Genomic DNA, 19,869 nt, shown 5'->3' on the forward strand with positions numbered 1-19,869 from the left:
TGACATATACATATATATATATATATATATATATGTGTGATCTTTTGAAAGTACATTTTTTTTTTTTTTTTATATATTTTTTTAACCCTTTTGTTGTTTATAAAGAGTTACAGGTTCGACCTGTTGAAGGGTTTTAACGATGTATAAAAAAGATAATGGAGAAAATAATGTACTTAGATATTTGTTCTATTTATAATCTTATACATATTTTTAAATATTTATTTAAAAATATATTTAATAATTTATTCCAAGAATATGAAAAAAAATATATATATATATATCATAATAATAATATTAGTGAGGATGTATGAATAATGTTTACAAATAAGTACATTTTAATTATATTAAACCGAATAAATTATTTTATTTTTAATATATATGTATATATATATATATATAAATACATATATATGTATGCATGTATGTATATATTTTTATGTGTGCACTGTTTCATAAAAGAATAAAAAATATTTTTATTTTAAAATATGAATAATGTACAAGAAATTTTATTAATACACTAATTCAATATTTATCGACTATGAACATATGAACATGTATTTTCTTTATTTCTAACATTAATATAATTAAAAATTTTAATGTTATAATTTAAAGTGATTTAATTTTTTCCTTTATTTGTATATATATGAAAAAGTTTGTAATGAAGAAGAAAAAAAAAAATTAAAAGTTTAACATATGTTATGTATATATATATATATATATATATATATAATTTTTTTTTGTATTTTCCACAATTTTCAAGAGTACAATATTAATAATAAGTTACATTCATTTTATATGTGAAGTATCTAATTATATATATATATAATAAATCCTACTATATAACATTATATATATATATATATATATATATATATAGTATCATATTCGTTAGAACACCGTAGTATTAATTTTTTTTTTATCCTTTTTTAATTATAATTATATATATGAATACATTAAGGCATATTTTATTTGAATAAAATTTATTATAGTGATATTAAATTATAGTACACCTTTTTTTTTTTAAAATGCATACATAAAAAAGAAAATATTATATATATGCATAATCGTGTAAAAAAAAAGAAAAAAAAAAAATAAAAACCAAATAAAATAAAATAAAATAAATGAAAAATGAATATCATTGCCCCCAGCGCATCTATTATTTTATTATATAAAAATTAATAAAATTATACTATATATATATATATAATAAATATATATACATATATAATATTTAATATAATATTTTTTTTTTATATTTTATTTTGTTAGTAACATTAATAAAGTGTTAAGTATTTTTTTCACTCATTTATTGTAATCACCAATTATGTAAATATAAAATCATAGGTTTATTTTAATTAATAATAAAAAAAAAAAAAAAAAAAAAAAAAAAGAAAAGAAAAGAAAAGAAAAAAGAAATGATTAATTTTAATTTTAAAGAAACCAGCGAAAAAAACCCTGTCGATATAAAAAATTTTCTTTTTTCTTTATTGAAAATCTTTTTAGAAAATTGTGTTTTAATAAAAACATAAATATTTTAAACTATAATTATAATATATATAAAATATATTTATATATATATATATATAATAACTTAAACAAATAGTTTTATTCTTTCCTATGTTTATAAATATATATTATATATATATATATTTATTATATATGTATATTATATAATTAATATATTATATATAACAATTTTATTTAATAATGTATTATTATATATATAATAAATAATTATTATATAATCTTCTTTTAATAAAACAATTAAAGGATAAAACTATATACATTACATATGTATATATATTTAATATATATATATATATATTTAATATATACGTATAAAGATTTATATATTATAAAATATATATTTATTATGTTATTATTGCATATATTATATATTTATTTTTATATTTGTTTGATCTTTTTATATTTGTAATCTGTATATATAAGAAAAAAAAAAAAAAAAAAATATAAAATATAATAATAAATAAAATAATATAATATAAAATATAAGAATAAATAAAATAATATAATATAAAATAAATAAAAATATATAAAAACAGAAAAAATAAAAATTATTTAATTTTTATTTTTTTATATAATTTCTCAAACTATAATTTGTTATCATTTAACCTTCACTCTTTCTTTTTTTTTTTTTTTCCTTGGTTTTATGTATAAAAATAAATTTTTATATTTTTTTATAAATATATTTTTTATTTTAAATATTTAAAAAATATATATATTCATTGTTTTTATCGCTTTTTGTCATAATATATTATATTATATATATATATAAATATATAAATTATTGTTTTTATATGAATGTATAATCTTTTTATTTTTATGGTAGTAATATAGTAAAAATATATATATATATAATTTATTTATTATAATTTTTTTTTTTTTAATTATTCAAAATATTACTACTCCTAATTTAACGAAAAAAGTAATTATAAAAAAAAATATATATATATATATATTTTTTTTTTTTAAGGTTGATATATAAAATAAAATATATATTTGTTCGTATTAATAATAATAATAATATATATATATATATATATATATATATATATATGTATTTATTATAAAATAATTTGTTTCTTTGATTCATTTATTTAAAAAAAAAAAAAAAAAAAAAAGTAGAATAGATAACTGTTTTGTAGATATTATTATATAAAGTAGATATTGAATATAGTATGCTTGTTTTTTGAAACACTTTTAAAAATAGATGAAAATGGATATTATTAATTTTAAGAAGAGATTATATAAATTTTTAGAGAACGAGGATAAGGTAGACTTAGAAATTGATAAGGTAGATGAATTATTATATTTTGAAGAAATAAAAGGTACTGGAAAGAAGAATTCGAGTAATATATACAGGCCATATAATTATAAGATAAATAGTGAATTTGAAAAGACGACAGGTTTTCTTGGGATTCCAGCTAGTTCAAAATATGAAGTATTTTGTTTTTTTTGTAAATATTATTATAATAAGGACCTTTTAGGTGAAAGGAAAAAAGAAATACGAGGAGATAATGATGTTGTATTAGGTGGATATACATTTAAAACATATGCACAAGTTAAAAATGAAATCGAAATATTTGCTTCAGCATTATATCAATTTGAAGAAATAGAATTTAATATATTTAATGATAATGGAATTTATAATCAATTTAAAATATTAGGTATATGGTCAAAAAATAGAAGTGAGTGGTTTATTACTGATTTAGCTACTTCAGCAATCAATTTTGTAACAGTACCAATATATGATACTATAGGTTTAAATTCTGTTATTTATATTTTTAAAAAAACTAATATGAAAGTCTGTTGTATAGAAGCAGAGAAATTAGAATCTTTAATAAAGATGAAAGAAGAATTAGTGGATTTGAGTATATTAATTATATATGACGAATCGAATGTAAAACAAGAATTAAAACAAAAAGCAAAGAATGTTGGATATAAATTGTATTATTATAAAGATTTAATAGATAAATATAAAAATAGGAATATAATTCCTCAGACTGAAATGCATGATCATGATTTTCATAAAGAACATAATCCGAATAATGCTTTTTATGATAAGCTAAAGAAGGAACAAGCAGATTATACTAATAATAATAATAATAATAATAATAATAATAATAGTAATAACAATAATAATAATAATAACAACAACAATAACAATAATAACAACAATAATAACAATAATAATAATATTCAAAAAATGAATACAAATAATCGTAGTATCGATGAAAGGAATAACTATTTAATGAAACAAATAAAAAAAAATAAAGGTAATCTTAATGATGTTTGTACTATTATTTTCACTTCAGGTTCTTCAGGGACACCTAAAGGTGTTATGATTACGCACAATAGTTTTATAACATTTTTACAAGCTTATCTTATTGATGGTAATAGATTAGGTTTAAAAAAATATGATGTTGTTTTTAGTTATTTACCACTTGCTCATGTATATGAACGTTTTATTGAATATGCTGTATGTTTTTTTGGACATAAAATTGGTTATTTTTCTGGGAATATTAAAGAACTAGTAGGTGATATGAATGAACTGAAACCAACCTTCTTAATAACGGTACCAAGAATATTACAAAAAATTCATGATAGTGTTATGGAAGGATTAAAATCAAAATCATTTATTGCTCGTAATTTAGTTAAAACCTCATTGAAAAATAAAACTAGTGCATATGTAAAAAATTCAAGAAAATTTCATTCTAAAATATATGATTTAATATTACAACCTATACGAAATAAATTTGGAGGATGTATAAGAACACAAGTAATGGGTTCTTCCTCAATGGATAAAAATAAATTAATTGATTTACAAATGATATTTTCATCTCCCATATCAGAAGGTTGGGGTATGACAGAAGTAGGTGTTGGATTTTTACAACATCGATTTGATAGTACTAAAGGAACTATAGGTGGTCCATTTGCTAATGTTGAATTTAAAGTGGTCAAAGTTCAAAACATGAAGTATGATCCAAAAAATTATCCGAATAAGGGGGAATTATGTGTAAAGGGTAGTAGTTTAATGGTAGGATATTTTAGGGATGAAGAATTAACAAAAAAATGTTTTGATGAAGATGGTTTTTTTTTAACAGGGGATGTTGTAGAAGTTAACGAAAATAATGCATATGTAAAAATTATTGATAGAGCAAAAAATATATTTAAGTTAGCACAAGGAGAATACATAGAACCAGAAAAACTTGAAAACTTATATAGTAATAGTATCTATATTGAAAATATTTTTGTACATGGTTATAGTTATGAAAATGAACTTGTTTCTGTTATCGTACCTAACCAAATTATGCTTTCAGATTATGCTAAAAAACATAATTTAAATCTACCTTATGAAGATTTATTAAAACATGATATTATTATTAAATTATTTCAAGAAGAAATCCTAAATATATCCAAAACCTATAAGCTTAATGGAATTGAAAAAATACATCTTTTCCATTTAACATCCACACCATTCTCTGTTGAAAATAAACAATTGACACCAACTCATAAAATTGTAAGACATGTTATTTTGGCAGATTATAAGAAAGTAATAAATGATCTTTATAAATCAAGAAATAAGTAAAAAAAATTAAAAATGAAAAATAAAAAATAAAAATAAAAATAAAAAATGAAAAACAAAAAATAAAAAATAAAAATAAAAAATAAAAATAAAAAATAAAAATAAAAAAATAAAAAAAAAAGGGGTGAAATTAAAACAGACCAAAAATGTGATATAATTATATAATATAAATATAAAAAAATACATGTAGTTATCAAAAGAGGGAAAGAATTATTTGCGAAGTAAGGTTATTTTGTATCTATGCCTTTTTTTAATATTGTTTGAAAAATAGAACTTAATAAACATGAAACATTTGTGCTTGAATATGTGTATGACTTATTAAATCGTTCCATTATATATATATATATATATAATAATTTCATTGTGCATATATTTTTTTTTTTTTCTTTTTTTTTTTTATATTCTTGGGGGAATTTTAAGAACAAATTTTCTCATAATTATTGAAAAAAAAATATATATAATTTTTATCATTGTATAAATATGTATATAAACACATGTTGTAATTATGTTTATTATATATATATATATATATATATATTTATTTATTTATTTATTTATTTATATTTTTGTATTTTTCCTTTTTTTGCAAATATATATTAATATATAATTATATATTTCATAATATCATTTTTATAAATTAGCCATTTTGTTATTTCAAATATTAAAATGATTTCTGCTTTATTTTTCTTGCCTTTTTTTTTTTTTTTTTATTTCTTTTGTTTAATTTGTATACTTAAATAAAATTATAGTTCTCGTATGCATATATTTGTACCTTGAATTATAATCATACTTATATATGTTTATATTTAATTTTTTTTTTATTCGTTAAATTTATATACATTGTAAGTGTGTAAATCAAATATATTGAGCATATTTTCTTGTTGTCAGATTGATTATTTTCTTTTTCTTTTTCTTTTTTTTTTTTCTGTTACAAAGGGAAAAAAAAAAAGTGCATTTGTATTAAATGAATTTATGACTGTAAGACATAATACATATATTTAAAATATATATGTTTATATAAACTCCTAAGTAGAATTGTTTATTTTTATAAAAAAAAATTCAATAAAAACATGAATTAAAAAAAAATTAAAAATTAATCATTTAAAATAATCAATTACAAAATGGAATCTATTGAAAATATATATATATATATATATATGTCAAATATTATATAAATATACGTACATATACTAACCTTTTATTCCATTACCCATTTTAATATATACATACATATATGTTAAATCATATTTATAAAATAATATGATATGATAAAATTATAAAAGAATTATTCGTGTTTTTTTAAGAATATTATTTCTTAAATATATCATAAAAGTATATTAAAAAAATGTCTTTTTAAAATTTATATTTAATTAATTTTTAAATTATAAATATATAAAAAATATATATACATACATATATATATATATATATATATATATATAAATCACAAAAAAAAAAAATAAAAAATAATAAAAAATAAAAAAAATAAAAAATAAAAAAATAAAATACATATATATATATATATATATATATATATGCAAGTATAGTAAATTTTTTAAATCATATAAAAACAACAGACAACCCAATGAATACTTTATAACGATTTAGCTATTATAGCTGTACAATGATAAAATAAATTTCAACATATATATAAACGCATATATTTAACTTGTAAAACAATTTACCTTTCTTTTCTTTTTTTTCTTCTTTCTTATGTTTTCGGATGAGTGGGATTAAATTATTTACCCTTTTGAATTAAAGCTAATTTATATAAACAATATAAGTAATATGTATCTTATTAATAAAACAAATACGTAAAAAAATACATAAACAAATATATGTTATAAATATGTGAATTTTTTATATGAATAATTAAATATATATATAAATATACATATGCATATACTTCTATATTATTTTAATTATATGTGAAACAAACCAAAAAAAAAGGAAAAAAATATATAAATTTATGGAAAATATATATTCAACCAATAGATAAATCAATATATATATATATATATATGTATATATAATAACCAAAATTTTTTTTTTTTTTGTTTGTTCAGATTATGGATATTACAAAACTTATACACAACAAAAATATATACATATATATATATATATATATATATATATATATATATATATATTTATTTATCTATATTATTTTTGTTATTAACATTTGATATGTTAATACTTAAAACTAGTCAGCACGCTAATGTGATACAATAATATAATCATCAGTGTATTACTATTTTTAACTATATATATATTTATGTGCATAATATATATATATATATATATTTATATATATATATTTATATATATATATTTATATATTTATATATGTATGTATGAAGACACTTTATATACATGTATAAATATCAGTCATTTCTTCCATACATCTTTTTATACTTCTCATTTTATTACCTTTGAAAATATAACAAAAGACATGTCAAAAATGAATGCGAAGATATATATATATATATATATATATATATATTAACATAATATACACCTTTTCTTTTACAAATTTTATATTTTTTTATTTTTTCATATTCATCCATTCATTATTTGGCATAGCCTAATTCTGTGGGGGAGATCTTCTAGAACACTTATAAGATAATAATGAAGATGAATTCTTCGTTGTTTCACATTTTCCATGTAATACTACAGTATCATGTTCATTAGAATGTACTAGATAAGCATCATAATCTTTTTTATTTAAAGAAATGGAATCCATACTTGTTTTATCTTTAATTAAATTTTCAGAATATTTATCATCAATTTTTAACATGGTATGGAAATAATTTTTATAATCATTATAATTATTCTTATGATTTTTATTAGGATCTAATTGATTATTATTATTATTATTATATATATCATCATTTTGCGTATTATTAAAATGTTTACATTTTTTACACATATCTTGTTGATCATTTGATTTATGTACAATAGCTTCGTTTCTTTTTAATTCATTTATATTAGCTGTCATATGCATATCTGTAAGTTTGGGTAAAAACCATTGATGTCCTAAGGCTTGTAATGCTGTACATCTGTCATCAGGATTTTTACAACACATCCATAATATAATTTCTTTTACACTTTCAGATTTATTTATCCAGTGTTTTGTATTAAAACTTATATGACATCTCATGTTCTTTTTAAAAATTTCTTTTACATTATTACCTCGGAAAGGTGGGTACCCACATAATATATTAAATAAAATTACACCTAAACTAAATATATCAACTTTTGTACCATAGGATGCACATTTTAATATTTCTGGTGCTACATAACCAGGAGATCCACATCTCATATTCATTGATGGACTGTTTAGAAAAGATGCTAAACCAAAATCTATTATTTTTAATGAGCTTGGATCATTCGGATTTTCTAACATCAAATTTTCCATTTTTAAATCACGATGTACTACACCATTAGAATGTAATGCTTCCAATGCGATCAAAACTCTTTTCATAGCTTTTTTAGCTACTTGTTCAGTATATGGACCATTGTTATTTAAATATTCAAATAATTCACCACCCTTTAAATATTCTAAGACTAAATATACAAATCCTTCTTGTTCATATGCAGATATTAATTTAATAATATATTTATGCATGACTTTCCTTAGAACTTCTATTTCAGTATATACATTTGATTCTTTCACTTTTGATTTATCAACTTCTTTTACAACCACACGATTTCCATATAATATATTTGTACCTATATATGCAGTAGAAAAACTACCTTTACCAATTTTCTTATTTAATACATATACATTCTTAAATCCTAATATTGGATAACCTAACATATTAAAAAATTGACTCATTTCATCAAACTCCTCTTTACTTCTACATTGAAATTGATACTCTTCATTCGATGTAATTATATGAATACATGGACCAATTTCTGTTATATTATTAATTATACGACAACCTTTCAAAGGTACAGTAAATTCTGGTTTCTCTTGATATATATATGTCCAACATAATAAGTATGGATTCTTCTTCTCATCATATGTTAATGATACATGTGAAGCAGCTCCTGTTGCTAAAGGGAAATCAATTCTTTTCCCTTTAAACAATTGCTGATATCTTTTCTCCATTTTTTTTATTTTTTCTTTTTAAACAATAATATGTATTATAATATAATACAAAAAAAATAAAATAAAATAAAATAAAATAATAATAATAAAATAAAATAAAATAATAAAAAGAAAAGAAAGGAAAAAAATATAAGAAAATCAAAAGAAAGTATAGATAAAATAATATTATACCCTATTTTATCATAATTATAAATGTACCCTTATCAATGAATCAAAAATGAAATAAAAAAAAATAGATAAATAATAAAAACAATAATATATATATATATATATATATATATATATGTGTAGATGTATATATCTATTTTTTCATATTTTATTTTATATACAGATATAATATATTTGTTCTATTTTATACAAAACAAACATTACACGTACAAAACAAGTTGTACACAATAAATTATTCTTGAAGAATCACAAAACAATCATGTCAACATAATATTTTCTATTTTTACATATATAAATATATATGCATATCAAAAGATCAAGAACAACGAATAATATTCACATTATATACTAACATTTAAAACTGTATTAAAATAAAGTAGTGGTACAAAAAAAAAAAAAAAAAAAAAAATACATAAATAAATAAATAAAAATAATAAAATATATATATTATCAGCAACAAGGAAACATAATATATATAATAATAAATAAATAAATATATATATATATATATATATATATATATATTTATACATATAATACATACATTTTGATAAAAACACAAGGTCTTATAAATAATAATATTCTATTATTATTAAGTCATCAAAATGTAAAGATATATATAATATAGAAATATATTTACTATTATCTATTTAGTTATATATATATATATATATATATATATAAACACATATTTATTAAAAATAAAAAAAAACAGAACGAACTTAAATAACAAATACAAACATTATATTTTTAATTTCTGATAATAATTAAAGAACGAATAAAAAAAAAAAAAAAAAATATATATATATGTATTGTATATATATATATATATATATATAATAAAATAAACAAGCCAGGAATTATAAACGAACAGAAAAAATTTTATGGTGTACTTTATTTATTTATATAGTTATACATATATTTATATATATATATATATATATAATGAGTAAAGAAAAAAAAAAAAAAAAATAAAATAAATAAATAAATAAATAAAATTAAAAATAAAAATAAAAATAAAATATATGTATAAAATGTTATATTTATATATATGAATATAAATATATATTATTTCATTGAATATAAAATTTTCTTACATACAAATATTATTTTATTATTTTTATAAAAAAACCTTAGGAACAATTATATATATTCCTATGGATTCTTTAATTATAATTTTCTGACATCTTGGAAAATTTAATAAATCCATAATTTACAATTTATTTATATTTTCCCTCATTCCCTATAGTGCCTTCAATATTCTTATATGTGCTGTATATTATTCCTCGGAATTTTATGATTTTATATATTCTCCACAAATTTTATAGGTTATTTATTTTTTTTTTTTTTTTTCCTTTTGTTCTCGTTTAATAATATATTTTATGCATATATAAAAGTATATACATATATATATATATATATATATATATATATATATATATATTTATTTATTTATTAGATTATATACGTATATATATAAATAAATATAAATATATTTAATTCATAAGGAACGTTAAAAAAAAAATATATATAATAAATAAATAATATTATATATATATATATATATTACAATATAAAATAAAAGTCATACATTCATATATATTCAAAATTTCATATAGTGTAGTGCAATTTTAAGCATCAAGGTAAAAATGAATCACTTTATATATTAAAAAAAGAAAAAAAACAAGGCGGAAATCAGGACGAAAAAAAAAAAAAAAATGGGTTTAGAGCATTTTTATTAAAATATGTGAATAGTAGGATTATGATAATATAAAATAGAAGAATTGAAGTTAAAATAATAATGTGTAGTAAAAGCAAAATGAAATAAATGTATTTTTACAAAATTCATTCATTCATTATATATAAAAAAACATTACATATATATATATATAATATTTAAATATATTTTTATAAACCAAAGAAATATAATATTATCCAAAATTTTATGAAAAAAAAAAAAAAAAAAAAAAAATATAAAATTATTAATAAATTTCTTAAAAAATAAAAAAAGCTATAATGTTCATAAAAAGAAAAAAAAAAAAAAAAAAAAAACCTATCACATATTTTTTATAAAGCTTTCCATATTAGAAATAATTTTTTTTTTTTTTATATTTATACATTTTTATAATTATGTATAAAATAAATATAAATATTTTTACGTCAAAAAAGAGTAGATTAAAAAAATAAATAAATAAACCAAAATAAAAACAAAAAGAAAAGAACTAAAAAAAAAAAAGAAAAAAGGAAAACGCAAATCCCAAATTTTTGTGACAACACAGTTTTTTTTTTTTTTTTTTTTTTTTTTTGCACTTACTAAATAATTTTTTTGTATAACTACAGGAAAAAAGAAAAATAATAAGTACTTTAAGCATTTGTTTTTATATTTTTGATAAGTTATAACTATTGTATTTTATTTTTCCCTTTTTCTTTCTTTTTTTTTTTTCCTTTTTTTTGGAGCAAACAAATGTGTTTTAAAAAAATATGAAGGAACCTTAAAACCTTTGTGACATGAGCAGAAAAAAAAAAATTGAAAAATTATATATTTTTTTGAAACATGGAAACACTCTGAATATACAATACACCGACAATTCTTTCTTTCTTTCCTTCTTTTTTTTTTCTTTTTTTATATAAAATAATTATTATTGCGATTATTTTTTTTTTTATATTCATAAAAAGAAATTATTTTGAAGGAAAAAAAAATAAAAAATATATACATATTAAATATATTATATATATATATATATATATACATATACATATTTAAAAAAAAAAAAAAATCGCTATACATATAAAGTATATTTATTATATACACATATATATATGATATACATATATGTGTATATTTTTTTTTTCTTAATATATATTTATTTATAATTCTACAGAACAATGTTCTTTGATTTATTTAAATTAAAAAAGGTTTAAGGAATAAAAAAATATTCTAAAATAAAATTTGCGATGCACACAGAATAGCTAATATGACTTTTTTTTCTTATTATTTTTTTTATGAACATTATTGGTTATATAATTTTTGTTTTTTTCTTTTTTTACAATTTTACCTTGCATGTTCATAATTTTGTTTTCCTATCACCTTTTTTTTTATTACATATTTTTTTTTTTTTTTTTTTTTTGCATACAATTAAGAGCACAGTCGAATTAAAAAAAAAAAAAAAAAAAAAAAGAAAGGAACGAAAAATGAATGAATTCTTTATAGATATATAGGATCTTTATTTTATATAGGAGTTGTTCCGTATTATGTTTTAAATTTATTCTCTACTATAAAAGGCTGGATGTTATTTGTTTTTATATTTATTGTTTTTTTATTATTATTTTTTCTCGAATATTCCTATTGGAAGGCATTTGGTTTATGAGGTTATAAAATATGTTTGTATAACATATAATATATAAGTATTAAAATATGAAATAATATGAATTAGTGTTTACATATATATGAACTTTATACACGGTTAATAAATATATACACATTGATATTATAATGCTATTGAAATAATACTATTTCATTATAAATGATAAAACAAAAAAAGAAAATATATTAAATCTATAATTTTTTATTTATACGTATATATTTACTTTATATACTCATAATTATGAAATATAAAACATCTATTTTAAAGAAATTTTGTTCCCTTTATAACATTAATATATTGTTGTAAAATATAAATGATAATAAATGTGAAGTCTTAACGTAAAAATAAAATAATTTTCACAAATATATATATATATATATATATATATATGTGTTTCATTTTTTTATGCCCACACATGTGTATATATTTATAAAATTAAATGTCTTATAAAAAGCCTTTCCCCCCTTCAATAAATAAACTATAAATATTAAAGAAATCTAATTCATTTATTTATCCATTTTATTTTATTTAAAGAAACACATGGTTCTACATAAGATAAATAATTATGAAAGCTATATGTATAAATAGGAGCACATGCTACTATAAAAAAAAAAATATATATATATATATATATATATATATATATTTATTTTATATCTTATAATAAAATATACATAAAAAAAAAATAATAATGAAAAATTAAACATTCATATAAAAAAAATAAAATATATACATATATATATATATATGTTACACATTATATGCACGTCCTTTTTGTTACATTCATTTTGGATGCATCTATATCATTATACTTATAATATACACTATATATTTAAAATATTTCCTTTTTTTTAACAATTCTTTTGTTTTTTATGAAGAGGCGACGATGCCGTAAAAACCTCATTGGATATAAAATTCAGATGGGCTTGTTTGGCTAAATGTGCTACTTTTTTATTTTTACAATACAATCTGACATTACATTCTTCAAAGTATCGAGGATGAGTACCTCTATATTCTTTATGTGCTATAAACGCCTCATCTTCATTATCTGAGGTATAAAAATAAACTGAATCTAGGGGGTCATTTGCTCCCATTCCATAATTCAAATAATTCCAATCGATGATAATATCATCAGGACTTAATCCATGAGCATAACGAGCAATTTTTTCTTCGTTAGTTATATCTTTTAAATATTCGATTAATTTTGGTTCAGTAATATTAATTTCGGATATATATTTATATGTGTATTCTGAATTTCTATCATATATAACAGAGTTAATCAAGTTTAAAGAATGGTTAAGTTTTTCATCATATTTGCACACCTTGGCTTTTTTTTTAATATCATAAATAATAGATGAATCAGTAAGATCTAGGAATGAGTCTAAGTCATTTAAAGATTCTGACCATTTAAATATATCATCAGCTAAACGGAAACCATCACAGAGCATAAGTTCCATGGCTCTTACTTTTCTGTGTGTATATACTTGTTTAAATAATGAAAATCTGTTCATATAGACTGTCCATACAGGATGAATTTCTTTAACATTATATGTTATGTGCCCATTAATGACTGCGCTTTGACCAATAATACGATTACAATTTAATGAAGGCAAAGTACCATTCGGTGGAGCGATAGTTGCATCTCTTTGTAAATAATCAAATCTGTCAGCATCTAATCCGTTTTTATTATTACATATAATATCAAATGAAGCAGTTATTAATGAATCTATAGGATCTATTCCACAAAATGGTTTGTTATTCTCTGTTCCTTTTATCAATTTTTTAATAATTTTAATATCACTAACATCTAGTACGTCATCTTTATCTATTAAATTTTCTATAATATGTTCAGCAATATTTAAAGACATAGAAGCATGATTCCATTTATGATCTGTATCTTCTTTCTTATAATTCATAAAGAAGCTTTCGAATGTATGACTAAAAGGTCCATGTCCTAAATCATGACATAAACCAGCAATCTGAACACATCTAAGCATTCTTTTTAATTCTCCATGATTAGGTGATAAATTAGATCTATTACATAAATGAGTAAAATATTTCGCTGATAAGAAACCAACACCAAGACTATGTTCAAATCTACTATGTGTAGCTCCTGGATATACATATTGGCATGCTCCTAATTGTGATAAGCTTCTTAATCTTTGAAAGAAAGGATTATCTATAATATTTTTAAATGTCCAATTATCGAATTCAATAAATTGATGAATTTTATCACAGAGTGTTTTTGTATTTTTTTTTTTTTTAGTAGTTTTATTATTATTTTTATTATATTGATTAAATATATTACTACAAAAAATTCTATTCTTTTTTACTTTTAGAATAAAATTTATAATTAGTATAAATTCACTAAGCGAAATTCCAATTTCATTTTTCATCCATTCAAATTTGTTGGCTTCAATAATATTTTTTAATAATGTTATATTTAGAATATTATATTTTTCTAATTTTTCATATACATTTTGTAAATTTAAATAAATACACATAATTAATATATCATTAGTTTCTATAATATCATAAATATATTTTATTAATTTCTCTTTATCTTTATCATTAACATGAAATATATTAATAATATCAGAATTAATATATATATCAAAATATACATATTCATTATTATAAGTACATTCCTTTTTTTTCTTTTCATAATAATTATTCATTTCATTAATTTCCATTACGTTTGAATGTTTAGGGTGTAGTGTTGTTGTATTATTTTCTTCTTTATTATTAGAAGGGTTCATTTTATTTAACTCTGTATTGGATAAAATGTTATTATATTCTTCGTTTTTAAGTGTATTATTAATAAATTCATCTTTATTATATAAATGATTATTATTATTATTATTATTTATATTATTATTATTTATATTATTATTATTTATATTATTATTATTCTTTGATGTATTTATTGAACTTTTTAATATATCGTTAATGTTGCTATTCTTTCCCTGTATGGTTCCATTTTTTATATTACATATATCCTTATCATATACAATTGTTGCTAGTTCATTATCTTGTTTTAATTTATTATTTGCACAAAGAACATTTTTATGGCCTTTCCAATTTATATTTAATTTATGAATTGATATGTCTTCACCACTATCATTATTATATACATCTGTCATACAATTACTAAACTTAAAGAATGATACAGAAAATATTAAATCATATATTGTTCTAATATTCTTCAATTCAAATACATGCAAAACTTTTTTCTCATTGTCTAAAGATATATTACGGACAAAATTTTGCAAACTACATTTCCCATTTAAATTATGATTAATATCACATTTTATCTCCATTTTTTTTTTTTTTTTTTTTGAAATATATATGTATGTATTATAATTTTTTTTTTTTTTTAATTGTATTGGTGCTTTTATTCTTTTATCTATTTTAAATTTTTAATTATGATATATGACAAAATTGAATCAAATTCAATTTAATATGCACAAATAAAATATACAACATCAAAAAAAAAAAAAAAAACGAAAAAGAAGAAAAAAGAAAAAAAAAAGAAAAAAGAAGAAAAAAGAAGAAAAAAGAAAAAAGAAGAAAAAAAAAAAGAAAAAGAAAATTAAAATTAACATAAAAAAAAGATAATGTTTAATGAATTCATTTTTTTTTTTTTTTTTTTCCCCGATTTTATATATACTTTTTTGAAATAAAATATAAAACGTTTTTTTAATCTAGTGGGAAAAGGTTATAATAAATAAATAAATAAAAAAATAAAGAAAAAACAACCGAATGATATATTTACATAATACGTAATAATAATTTAAATTATATATAATTAAACATTTTTGTAATATAAATTACATTTTAATATTACATTATTATGAAATATAAATTATTGTAACAAAAAATAATATAGTGTTATTTAATTATAATTAACAAATGAAACAATAAATAAATAATTAAATAAATATATAAATAAATAATTAAATAAATATATAATTAAATAAATATATAAATAATTAAATAAATAAATGGGGTGAAAATAAACAATATGATTCTTCCTATAATAATCCAAAAAATATATTTTATATAAATATAAAATAAAACAATCAGGATATATTATTTTTATTAAAAATGGTAAGAATTATTTTAACTATATTTGTGAATAATAAACAAATAAATAAAAAAATAAATCTATACATATATACATATATATATATATATATATATATATATATATTTCCGCACATTATTATTATTGAATGAAAATATCAACTTATTAAAAGTCGTACAAATGGGAAGAAGGAAAAAATAAAATAAAATAAAAAAAAAAAAAATTAATATGTAAATTATATAATGTAAAAAAGGAATAATCTCATTTGTTTGATTCTGTTCATGTTGTTTACCTTGTTCACATGGTTAAATCTTATCACTTTATTCATTTTGTAAATAATATTGAATCTTTTGTTATATTTTGTATTTTTTTCAATATTTTAATTTTTTCCTAAAATTTGTTTCATAAAATTTACTACATACAAAGTTTATTTCGATATATATAATAAATATATAAATATATTATATATATATATTTATTTATATATTTATAATTATTATATATGCTCTTTTTTTTTTTTTTTTTTTTTTTTTTTTTTTTTTGGTAAAATGTAATATTTTTTTTATTATTTATTTTATATATATATATATAAATATATATTTTGTTTTTCTACAAAATTTTTGTCAAATTATCTTTATTTGTGTGTAAAATGAAAATATATACATATTCATATATATATATATTACAAATCTATGAAAATAAAATATTGTATTTTTTTTTGTAATATAACAAGCATTCCTTATTTAAAAGTAAATACAAATATATAAATCATATATATATATATATATAATATATTTTATATACTCCTAGATTGAAACATATATTGAGTGTATAACAAATTTATGTATTGAGGAAAAAAAAAAATGATAGTTGTGTGCAATTGCATAATTATGTGGATATTGTTATTTTAAAAATAATATATATATATATATATATATATATATATTTATATATATTTATATCAGTCCCCCTTCCTTTTAATATAATATATTCCATATTAATATGTATTTTTTTTTTTTTTTTATAGAAAAAAAGTCATATTATTATTTATTAAGTTCTTATGATAAAATTTATTTATTATATATATGGAGAAATTAAAAAAAAAAAAAAAAAAAAAAAAAAAGGAAATTTGGTCAATTATATCATTCCTTTGATATTATAAGTAATCATCGTAAAAGTATCTTTTTTTTTTTAGTTCATTATTCAAATAGTAAAAAAAAAAAAAGGTTCTTTTTTTAAATTTATTGTTTTCAAAATTATGCTTTTTGAATATTTTAAAGGATTTATATCACAAAAATATTAATAATGAAAAGGTAGAAAAAATAAATTTAATCATAATATGCATTATATTATATTATAACATTCAAATAGTTGGTACTTTAAATATAAATAAATAAATAAATATATATATATATATATATATATATATATATATATATATAATATATTTATATATTTATATATTTATTCATCATATTATTTATGTAAAAAAATTTGATATAAACCCATTATGAAAAAAGGGTTTTTAAAGACTTTGTTCTTTCTTTATTTGTTAACATATTAAAGTCCAAATTACATAAAGTTCAAAACAAATTATAGAAAAATTGTATTATATATATATGTACCATTTTAATGAGCAAATAATAAATATATTATATATAAATGTTGCTCCTTTAAATAATTTGCATAATAGGGGTTACACATAATTTATTTATTTATATAAATTTTTTTTTTTTTTTTCTTAAATAGCCAAATTGTCACATAAACATATATATATAATATATATATATATATATATATATATGTGTATTATGGTAAAATAATTTTAGCACACTTTTTATGATTATGATATAAAATAAAATTTTCTAATAATATTTTATAGTAATAGTGAATATTAATATATAAAAAAATAAAAATAAATATTCATATAAGGAGAGTAAGAATTTTTATTTTTTTTAATTAAAATGTAGATATTATCGTACACATATATTTATATATATATATATATATATATATATATATATATATATATAATATAATATAATTGTTATATATCCAAAGTGATAAAAAAAAAAAGTACAATGTAAGAATTGTATTTTATATGGAGTAATAGCATGATATAATAAATAATTGTTGTAGTTATACTTAAACAAAAAAGAAGAAAGAATAAAGAAGAAAGGAATTCCTTTACATATATATATATATATATATATATATATATATATATATATATATATGTATGTATGTATGGGGATATGTTTAGGATGAGAACTTTTATAGTTTAACCATAATATGTTATAATGTTTTTGAGCTTTGTTCGATATACTCCTCCTAAAACGCCAAGAAATGTATTTTTTCCATGGCATACATTTTGTATACATAAGTCAGGTAGTTTCTTAGAAAAGAACCGATTGGCTTTAAGAGTTCCTATAAATTTGACAAAATTTGAAATACGAGAATATTTAAGAAAAATATATAATGCAAAAGTAATTAAGGTGAATACATTAATTAAGATACCTGAACGACGACGTAATTTAACAGATCATAGATTTAATTATTATAGGAATGGACCAAGATATAAAAAAGCTATTATTACATTAGAACATGAAGTACCGGATAGTGTTAAAATGATACAGTCATGTAAAAATATAGGTAGAAATCCATATATAACAAAAAAAAATATTACATATGGGGTTAGAAGTGATGTTAAAATTAGACCAACACGATCTCAACTTTGGCATATGGGAGAATGCAGATATTCATGGAGATTACCTTTAACAAATTTATTATCTGACTATAATATGAATTTAAATCCAGATTTAAGAATTGATGATGAGTTTGTTCAATTAACACCTGACCCTACGAAACCTTTTATGCATTCAGGAATTTCATCTGAAACAATTAAACCCAATAATGTTCCCAAGCAAACATTTCCTCATGTAAGTTTTTTTTTTTTTTTTGGAAAATTATAATATATTAATATATTATATAGTGAAACATATTTTATTATTGATTTTATTACATGACA

General features: G+C 17.8%; 4 protein-coding genes across 4 annotated transcripts in view; 2 read left to right on the plus strand and 2 right to left on the minus strand.

Moving 5' to 3' along the window:
- Positions 1 to 2,731: 2,731 nt before the first annotated feature.
- Positions 2,732 to 5,110, plus strand: PF3D7_1238800 (acyl-CoA synthetase; the record flags this gene model as incomplete). The annotated part of the gene is made up of 1 exon (XM_001350746.1): positions 2,732 to 5,110. One exon carries the CDS (start codon positions 2,732 to 2,734, stop codon positions 5,108 to 5,110), a length of 2,379 nt encoding a protein of 792 aa, XP_001350782.1.
- A 2,581-nt stretch (positions 5,111 to 7,691) lies between these two features.
- Positions 7,692 to 9,221, minus strand: PF3D7_1238900 (protein kinase 2; the record flags this gene model as incomplete). The annotated part of the gene is made up of 1 exon (XM_001350747.1): positions 7,692 to 9,221. One exon carries the CDS (start codon positions 9,219 to 9,221, stop codon positions 7,692 to 7,694), a length of 1,530 nt encoding a protein of 509 aa, XP_001350783.1.
- Positions 9,222 to 13,605: 4,384 nt separating this feature from the next.
- PF3D7_1239000 (HD superfamily phosphohydrolase protein, putative) lies at positions 13,606 to 16,074 on the minus strand (the record flags this gene model as incomplete). The annotated part of the gene is made up of 1 exon (XM_001350748.2): positions 13,606 to 16,074. One exon carries the CDS (start codon positions 16,072 to 16,074, stop codon positions 13,606 to 13,608), a length of 2,469 nt encoding a protein of 822 aa, XP_001350784.2.
- A 3,067-nt stretch (positions 16,075 to 19,141) lies between these two features.
- The window catches only part of PF3D7_1239100 (mitochondrial ribosomal protein L23 precursor, putative), a gene marked incomplete at both ends in the record, with an annotated part of 1,156 nt that continues 428 nt past the window's right edge, over positions 19,142 to 19,869 (plus strand). Inside the window, one exon of the mRNA XM_001350749.1 lies at positions 19,142 to 19,780. Coding sequence (XP_001350785.1) covers positions 19,142 to 19,780 — 639 coding nt within the window. The remainder of the gene's footprint in view (positions 19,781 to 19,869) is intronic.

This window comes from Plasmodium falciparum (genome assembly GCF_000002765.6).
Source record: "Plasmodium falciparum 3D7 genome assembly, chromosome: 12".
NCBI lineage: Eukaryota > Apicomplexa > Aconoidasida > Haemosporida > Plasmodiidae > Plasmodium > Plasmodium falciparum.